Raw genomic sequence first — 9,374 nt, 5'->3', positions numbered from 1 at the left:
CAGTTCATGTAGTTAACTAGCCTAAGGTTAACAAATGAAACCTTATTCAAAAGTGGTACCATTACCGTTTTACACAATGTCCTAATTTCATTTTCTTATTCCTATTTGTAGAGTAAAGATTTTACATCATTAGCTAGGCCTACTATACACATGATAAAGTCATATTATATGGTTGTTATGAAATTATGAAACGCAAAAAAACTAAATGAAACTGCAGATGTAAAAAGTAAAAATACAAAATCTTTTTTTCTTTATTTAGCCTTTTTTTTTTAATTATTTTGTCAAAATTAAAAGTGTGACAACTTACCGCGACCTTACATGTATGAAAAATATAACCTTTGGTTAAAAATAGGCTATTGATTATATAACGGGCTCGCTGTATATTTAGCTTGTTTACACAACCGCTATATTGCAAAATATGATGATAGAGGAATATAAGTTTGGAGGACATAATTCACAATTATTCGGTTTATGTTTTTGATCAACATTAAACAATTAAACATTAAATACAGAGATGTAATGTTGTGACACCTGGCCATAATATCCCCATAGCACATCAAATTTGCAGTAGCCTACTGTAAATCTTAGATAGATAGGAAATAGGATATAGGAAGATAGGAAAAAACACACTGCTTTCCTTGAAATGTTTTATTTCTAACTTCCACACATCACATTATACTGTACAGATTAAGTGAAATATATACTTAAATGTGCTTAATTCAACCTCTATTGAAATGTAACCACAAGACATAAAATGGTCCGTCCATGACTTCATGAGTTTAGCTGTTTCATATGCGCTCGCTGCCAGAGGCTTGTTTTGGAAAATAGGCCTATTTCCAATCGCTTTATGAGTGCAAAATAATTCATCCTTCATTAATTTTCTTTACCTCACAGTTATCCAAGTGCTTATCTTTGTGCAACTTGCTCCGCAAACAGCGGACTACATCACGCAAGGTTTGACGTCTTGATTCACACTCTGATGGTGATGATGGTGATGATGATGGTGATGATAATATCCACCAGCAGAAGGATGGAAAGACGTAATTCCGTTAAAATTCAACATGAAGTCCTTCCGTTCTCCGACTGGGGAAGAATGTGTCGGATAGCGCGATATTCCCACTGGGGACAGATAATATGCACAATGCGATAAATATACACATGATAAAATCTACATTTAAAAAAATACATTTATCAGCTCATATGAGTAAAGCTTTTACCCCCACATTTAGAGTAAAATGTTCCATATCTGCCTTTAACGTTTTGTAATTCAAACAATTTTCTTTTACAATTTTTTTTTTCTAATTATGTTTCTCCATCAATATTCAATAACATATTTTTATTTTAAAAAATGTAAATTAATAAACTGTCTTTCATGAGCTTCACACATTTTTCTTCATATTTTATATTGACGTGAAAAATGATTCTTGAACCCTAGGTTGTAAATAATAATAACAGCAACAAGAACAATTATTATATTATTATAAACGCCTTTAGCTGTTTAGAAACGTATAAATAAACGTATTTTGCTACCCCACACATAACAATGTGGTCGGACGTAAAAACAATCTTGCAAAAGATGTCATTTGAGCCATATTGCATAGTGCATAGAATTCAACAGCTAACTCAAAACATTTTGTACAGTTTATAGTAATCTTTTTAAGTAAAACATTATGCCTTTTGGTATTTTGAGATATCTTTCTTTTTTCTATCGTGCTTTTCATTCTGATTTTGGCTACAGAATATAATAAATAAAAATATTTCAAAGTAGGGTTGCACTTTATTTAGAAGTGTCCTTGTTACAGTGTAATTATACATTGAATATTGAGTAATATTAACATAATGTAGCTTACTTAGGGTTGAAGTTAGGACTAGGGTTTGGTTTAGTGTTAGTTGCGTGTAGCCTAATATACACAATTTATACAAATTGTAACGAGTAACAAAGACACAGTTATCCAAAAAAGTTATATATTAAAAAAAAAATGGTGGCATCTAAATGTTTCCGAGATTACTTGCCGTTACCTGACATGTCTGTGTTGTCTCTCGCACTTTGCTGCATATAACCCTGCTCCAGAGAGTAGGTGAATATCCCGGGATGCTGCCCTGTGGACGGAGAACTGCTCGTGACTGTAGACGGCTGTTTCAGGTATGGAGAACTGGAAGAAGCCCATAGTGCCGTGCTCTCTGAATACGACGAGTGACCATCAAGCGCTCCCGCTATTGCAGTAGAGGACGGAACTGGGCTGGTGTTGCTCTCCGCGCCATAGTCTCCGTTCCCGGGCACTGGACAGCTAGCCATATAGCCATGTCTGGAGCTGGGGGACATGTGACCGTGGTGCCCGCTGCTCATTGACTCATAACCATTACCAGACAGATCCAGGTTGTAGCCACTGCTATGGCACGCGAGTGCGCCGGAGGGAGTTTGGTAATCGAAGCTCTGAGGTAAAATGGCGGAACCGAACCCAAGGCCATTCATCATTCTGTACATTGGTTTCATAGCTTGGCATTTTCTCCTAAACCCTCGCGGTCTTCGCCGAAATGACCCTTCCTCGAACATAAACTCACTAGTGGGGTCTATGGTCCAGTAATGTCCTTTACCCGGCCGCCCAAGGCCTTTTGGTAGTTTAATGAAGCACTCGTTCAGAGACAAGTTGTGTCGAACAGAGTTTTTCCAGCCCTGATAAGAGCCTCGGAAAAAAGGGAAGCGTGTTTGTAAGAACTGGTAAATCTCACTGAGTGTGAGTCGCTTTGTCGGCGCGCTCTGAATCGCCATGACAATGAGCGCAATATAAGAGTAGGGCGGTTTCTCCGGGCGTCGCAGTCCTGAATTAGGCTTTTTGCTTTTGGGCACGGCGTCATGGTCCTCCAAGCTACCTGTGGAGTTCATCAGTCCTGGATGCAGCGCGCTGGACGCTGGACTGGTCCTCATCGGGGGCGTTGACCGCAGTGGTCCGTGGGAGCTCTCAGTCGTCATCTGTCCCGCTCTGACGTACGAACACAACTCGTTGACAGACGTTGACGTTGACAGAAGAAAAAGGTAAAGCAAAACTCCAAAAGACTGAGATGTTCAAAAACCAATAGAGTTCAAGCAAACAACCGAGTAGCCTATAAACACGACACTTATTCATTCGAAAACGTATGCTTATTTAATCAAGCATTCTATGCAAAGCAACTGTCTACTTTTCCTGGCGTTTAAAGATGTGGTCAAAATCCTGCTGTTTGAGAGAAAACATCCACGGAATACGCACATTCGTGGTCGTTATCAACGTTTTACTGCGGGTCTTTTTTCTGCCACTGTCTCCGCGCGGATCCGGGTGGCTGTAATCCCTTTTTGAGAACGAAATGGAAAGTCTTGAGTTCGTGCAGCGCCTCAACTAAACAAAACCCGACAGCCAATCACTCAATAACTCTCTCCGGCTTTCTCCACTCAAATTGCTCCTCCTTCCTCGCCTCACCCACCCCCTTAAACCCCTAAGACTCCAGCAAACTCAACTCTTTCTCTCTCTCTCTAGAGCCTCATGCACACTGTCCACCAAAATCAACTGACCCTCAATCTATCATTATATGCGACAACAAACTTCGTCTCTCATCATCATCATTATCATCTTTCTGGCTTGAGCATGCTTATTCTTCTGGATTATTTATAAAACATGTTTTGGTCATTTAGCCTGAATGAGTCAGTGAGTGTTGCACGCTTTATGGGAATAAACTTGGGTATAATAGAATTCTATATTTTTTTTAATAAAGATTATCTTAGCTTATCAAGTGAGTGAAAGCAAGGCCAATGCCAATGTTTACTACTTTCTGGAATTTGCATTTGCGACTCGAATTTTAATAGGACGGATTCCTCTAATGGCCTTGGAGGTCTGTCAATACGATAAAAATCTAAATGAGCTTTAGGGGCCTTCATAAACGTAGCAGAACTAAAATAAATAAATCATTTCATCAAATGAGGAGACAGCGATCAGTGAGAGGCGAGTGAGAGAAGATGGGAATGACTTTGGCTCGAGTGGAAGCAGGTCGTCTCTGTTGAGAGCTTTGGGTAGGATACCACACACAGCGCTCCAGTATCAGCTTACGGGCCCGGGGCCACAGCACATCCCTCGAGTCCAGCGTTCATTAACAAAAGAAAAAGCCAATTAGCCATTTGGACGTCGACAGCTTCCGCCAGCAAAGAAGGGTCACAGCAGTCTTCATATAGACCAGTATAGGCCTATAAATATTGATTTATTTATACAAACGTAAACTTCTAATGAATACATATAAATATAGTAAATATAATAGCCTACATATTAGTGTTATATTTGTTATGTGAGAAAAAAAACATAATTATCTAGGCTATGTGAGAAAAGAATTAGAGCAAATAACAATTTACATTAGCTTAGCTAGGCTATGTAATCGAATTGTGAAATGCCCCCGGTTTTTTTTGTTTGTTTTTTTTAAACTGGGCAGCATTTTATTAGCATACAAATGTTTAAAATCATATATTATTGAATTATAATTATATTATAATTTGCCGTTTATTATGACGATAAAGACACAAAAACAGCATTACTTAAATAGCACGGATATGTTATCTCTCGCGCTCTTTTTCTCCCCTCCCTTTTTAATCACCCAACTCTTTTAAGTGTTCTTTTGAACAAAGCGAATCAACAATGCCCTAGTTTAGACTTACCGTGAGGATGTGGATAAAAACATGTTCCCGCGCTATATAAGCAGTATTTCGGCGGGTTTCCCCCGCCCGCTGAGCGCCTGACCCCCGCCGAGTCCCGGATACCCACGGCTGCTCTGGAGGAAACCGAGCTCTGCACGAGACTTTGAACACAGGCCATCGCTAAGAGTGTGTATGTGCGTAAGAACGCATCGTGCTCCCTTGCGCAAATACACTCACTGAACTATTTTCATTACCGACCTAATTGAGGCTCTGTAAACAAGATTTATGACTTATTCTTTGTCAAACGAATACGCATCAAAGGGTCCAGTCAAGTTTGATCTGAGACGATTTTGTGCTTATAATGCGAAGTATCAAACAATTTTAATGAAATGTTTTAGGGTAAAGTGTCCACTGAATTATTACAGAAAATGGGCGTTAACAATCTCTAAATTATTAGAATTGTAGAGTGAGAATATTAATGAATGACACTAAATAATGGTTTTTTAAATTTTTTTATCTATTGATGCTTTATTTATCATGTTTTATATTTATTTAGTTGTAAACCTTCATAAGCCATATGCAAAATTCATCCCACGAATTCTGAAAACTTAGTTCATGTGATGCCTGCTATTCTTTTTTTTTTGGGCAAGTTGGAAACAATTGATCTTGTTTGATGAAAGCATTTTTTACAGTGCGTTCATCTGGTTTGGATGCCAGTGCTTGCACTGCATGAGCGAAACCATAAGAAGTGTATGATAAAATACATTGTAATGTGTTCCGTATATTTTCATTTCATTTTGTGTGTAGATAACAGCGTCATGGGCCTGTATGTTTATTTAACTTGTTGATGTGACAAGCTTGCATATTTATAGCCTGCGAATGAGCGCTTCACTTGTAGCCGAAATGCTGCAGGTCATGATAGATTTTAATTCTCAGCTAACGGTTTTTCCATAAACAGGTGTGTGTCATTCCGCGAGTTCACCTGCAGGTTGCAGCATCGCACTTAAATGGCAAGCATTTAAAAGAGTGAGAATTTAAAGGTTGCCAGCAGAAACCAATGCTGATTTGCGAGTTATATACGTGACATAACCACAGAAGTAGGCCTACATAAATTTGGGAGCTTTCCTTAATCTTATAGCTAATATTATTGCAATAAAGTACGATCAACGTAGGCTACTGCGTCTCGATTCCTCTCACCTTGTATCATTTTGTAGGGCTACTGATTGTTTGCTTTGGCGCTTTATACAACAAAGTATTCTCTTAATTCGTTAATTAATTAATTAATTAAGTAATAATTCGTTTGTTCACTCATTCATTCATTCATTCATTGAGGAGTAAGGAACAAATATATAGGCCTAAGTGGAGAAAGACAGGTCCTCATTCCTTGACCTGAAAATTACAGGGCTGTCAACCCAAGGAGATGACGTGACTGAGGACTAAAATTGCAAAGTAAAGCGATGGCCCTCTTTCAGTACCGCGGACAGCGCAAAATATTTTCATGTTTCACAATCAAAAAAAAAAAATTGTCGTGTAAAAAAGTAATAAATAGGCTACACATAAATTAATAAATGTAAAAAGTTAAATTGGTTATATTGGTTATTCTATTTAATGATTTATATATTTCTAAATACGTCCCATTTGTCCTTTTGTCGAAGCCTATGCTACTTACCTTGCAGGTTTGAGATTAGAGTTTTACTGAATAAGTATTCGTGTGATTTTAAATAGAAGTCAATTCATCTGCAAGCATTTTAGATTATTTTCTATCAACAGCCAGCAAATATAGGCTATTATATATTAAGTTTATAATTAAACCGAATAATCACTACTTACCTTGCAGGTTTGAGATTAGAGTTTTACTGAATAAGTATTTGTGTGATTTTAAATAGAAGTCAATTCATCTGCAAGCATTTTGGATTATTTTCTATCAACAGCCAGCAAATATATAGCCTAGGCTATAGGCTATTATATATTAAGTTTATAATTTAACCTAATAATCACTACTTACTTTGCAGGTTTGAGATTAGAGTTTTACTGAATAAGTATTTGTGTGATTTTAAATAGAAGTCAATTCATCTGCAAGCATTTTAGATTATTTTCTATCAACAGCCAGCAAATATACCTATAGGCCTATAGGCTATATTGTTTATAATTTAACCGAATAATCACTGCTTACGATATTATTTTTAAATTAACGATATTAAATTATTATATTAATTATATAGGACTAGTAGGCCTATCGATATTAAACTGCACGCATAGAAAAGGGCAAGAAAAGCGTTCCTATTCGAATTTAACATTAGACTTTTATTTTGGGAGCGCGCGTGTGGCTGCTTATGACTCACGCTTGCAGTAGGCATAGGCTATATGTTGATTTTTCATTTGAAGAGAAACTGTTTTGAAATGTAGTAAGTTGGTCAGTTGACAGGCCTTGTAATTTTACATTATGAAAAAATATTGTATAGGCCTACTTCTTTATGGGAAATTTAAGCAGTGTGCGAACTGTGCAAGCTGGGGTCAGCTATCTAATTATCGGGACCTTATATCGATTTAAATGAACATTTTTGTGATTATCCGTGTGTTATGTGAATCAGTAATAAAGTTTTGCATAATGATAATAAGTGGGCTATTTTTGCATATTGTTTGGTTTATCCTAACAGAAGATACTGCGGCGTACGGTTGCCATGGTTACTTCCTCAGTTGACGTTGGTTACTTCGCTATTCTATTTGTCGTGACAATGCTTCTTTTTTTTTCTTACTTTAATATCTCTAATTTCAATTAACTGTTTAATATTTCGAAAATGTACATCAAATCAATCAGAATTCAACCCCCCACCCCTCAGTTTCAGTGTTTGCATGTGCCTTGCATGACTGTTGGTAGCACATTCATTTCAGCAAGTCAGAATCATTGTAAAACATTTTAATTATGAAGCTCTTCTGACAAGAGCCAGTGACGTGTCCAATGACCAGTGAACTAAGTGACACTCAAGGTATGGTTTCAGAAGAATAATGATTCTAATTTCTAATTTCTCTCATGTTTTCTTTTATTGACGAAACGAAGTACAACTGCATATGTTGTCCAACTGACTGAGCACAGCTCTGAACAAAGTCAAACCATCACATTTACACAGACACCCAACACAGTTTTACAAAGAAGCAAACTACATTTAAATACACATTCTGTCTAATTATTGACATGGTTATGCCATCGTTTACAAGAAATGAAAATGGAATCAGTAAACACTGTGCACTGGCGCGGCATTGAAGACATCTAAACAGCAAACATGCAGCATTGCAGTAATGTATTCTTTGTGCATGCTGGGCTTAAAAGTCACGATAAAAAAAAAACACATAGGCCCAAAACACAAACCGTTTCACACCATGCACATAACCGGTGTGTCAAACACCAAAGAAATTGCGTTTAAGCGTGCGAATGTCTTTAAATTGCCATGTTCACTTGTCGTTTCATGACAGCAGAGAGTCTATTCTGAAGGGGTGATATCCAGTCTCTTGGACAGTAGTAGTGTGAGAATGTGCCAAACCCGGAAGGGGATTCGATATGTCCTGCATTCGTTTGATGTTAGTTATGTCCACCGTATTACACCTGTAGATTGGAAAGGCATTCGACACCTCAGAACTGACCTGGAATCCGCTCTGAGGCGCATGAGCCACTGTGGACGGCGGATAGCCCATAACGACTGGCAGAAAGTGCGGAGCTGCTGACAACATTAGCCTGGTACCAAAACACGTGTCCTCTGTGCATTGCTCCCTCCGCATAAACGGTTTACTGAGGATGCTCTCTATGGCGAACGAGCTGGAAAACTTGGAGCTTTCGTCGCGCGCTGGGAGCCGGCTGTCATCCGCTGGCGCGCGCTCCTGAGATTCCGAGTTGCTCAAGTTCTTCTTACTGATGCGCTTCCTCCTCCGGCGGAAAACACCGTCTGCGAATGTGTATTCACTGTGTGGGTTCAACATCCAATAATTGTCTTTCCCCCACGGACGCGAGGGGTCTCGCAGCACTTTTAAAAAGCAGTCGTTTAATGACAAGTTGTGCCGTACAGAGTTTCGCCACCCCGTGTAGCTGCCCCGAAAAAACGGGAATTTTTTCATTAAGTACTCGTTTATTTCAGCAAGTGTAAGGCGGCCGGTGTTGGAATCGCGTATCGCCATAGCAATGAGCGCGATGTAGGAGTATGGTGGTTTGGGTCTACGCGTGTATGGTTTCGCCTTCCCGTCCGAAACGGGGGCACTTGGTCCTGGGCTGTTGGCTGAACAGTCTCCATCCGAGCCCAATTCCTCCTCCGTGGACAGTGGTGAAGCCACGTTCACATCCATGTCATTGCACAGGTCCAGAGGCTTGTCCACAAGGCGACTCGCAGAGAAAACCTCCAACTTCATTGTAAGGCGCCTCTTTCACTTTAAACCGAGTAGCTTTTTTATTAAAGTCTTCTGCTGTTTGTTTTGAGCAACACTTTCGGGAGAAACGCTTCTGTATTTCAGAACGGAATACACCGGCGGCGTTAATATAGGCTAATCGCTCTGCAAGGACGGCCCACGAGGGCGGGGCTTACAGGACAGACCTATCAATCACAAACACATTCACGCGAGTTAAGGATTTAGAGATGCTCACCTGCCCCCGTATAAGTGCACGGATAGAGTGCGAGGGGTTTGTGAGCAGTCGTGAGGATTTTTCTTTTCTATTTTCTTTCTTTTCTTTTCTCAAAAA

At 39.1% G+C, this 9,374-nt stretch overlaps 2 protein-coding genes across 2 annotated transcripts; both read right to left on the bottom strand.

The window, feature by feature from the left end:
* Positions 1–636: 636 nt before the first annotated feature.
* On the bottom strand, positions 637–3,531 carry foxf2b (forkhead box F2b). The gene is made up of 2 exons (XM_084432964.1): positions 2,020–3,531; positions 637–1,119 (listed from the first exon to the last, which is right to left on the bottom strand). The coding sequence occupies exons 1-2, from the start codon at positions 2,969–2,971 to the stop codon at positions 941–943; spliced, it is 1,131 nt and encodes a 376-aa protein (XP_084289090.1). The 5' UTR covers positions 2,972–3,531; the 3' UTR covers positions 637–940.
* A 4,147-nt stretch (positions 3,532–7,678) lies between these two features.
* On the bottom strand, positions 7,679–9,140 carry foxq1b (forkhead box Q1b). The gene has a single exon (XM_084432882.1). It carries the CDS (start codon positions 9,044–9,046, stop codon positions 8,114–8,116), a length of 933 nt encoding a protein of 310 aa, XP_084289008.1. The 5' UTR covers positions 9,047–9,140; the 3' UTR covers positions 7,679–8,113.
* Between the last annotated feature and the right edge of the window lie 234 nt (positions 9,141–9,374).

The sequence above is a fragment of the Rutilus rutilus genome (assembly GCF_951802725.1).
Source record: "Rutilus rutilus genome assembly, chromosome: 15".
Lineage (NCBI taxonomy): Eukaryota > Metazoa > Chordata > Actinopteri > Cypriniformes > Leuciscidae > Rutilus > Rutilus rutilus.
The sequence above is the reverse complement of the archived record's forward strand: the minus strand, read 5'-3'. Positions and strand labels throughout refer to the sequence as shown.

Bases quoted from the DNA above. Each gene is read 5' to 3' on its own strand.
- foxf2b (XM_084432964.1), bottom strand. From the start codon at position 2,971: ATGACGACTGAGAGCTCCCACGGACCACTGCGGTCAACGCCCCCGATG. The intron at 1,120-2,019 runs GTAACGGCAAGT...ATCTGTCCCCAG, and splicing joins AGACAACACAGACATGTCAG to TGGGAATATCGCGCTATCCG.
- foxq1b (XM_084432882.1), bottom strand. From the start codon at position 9,046: ATGAAGTTGGAGGTTTTCTCTGCGAGTCGCCTTGTGGACAAGCCTCTG.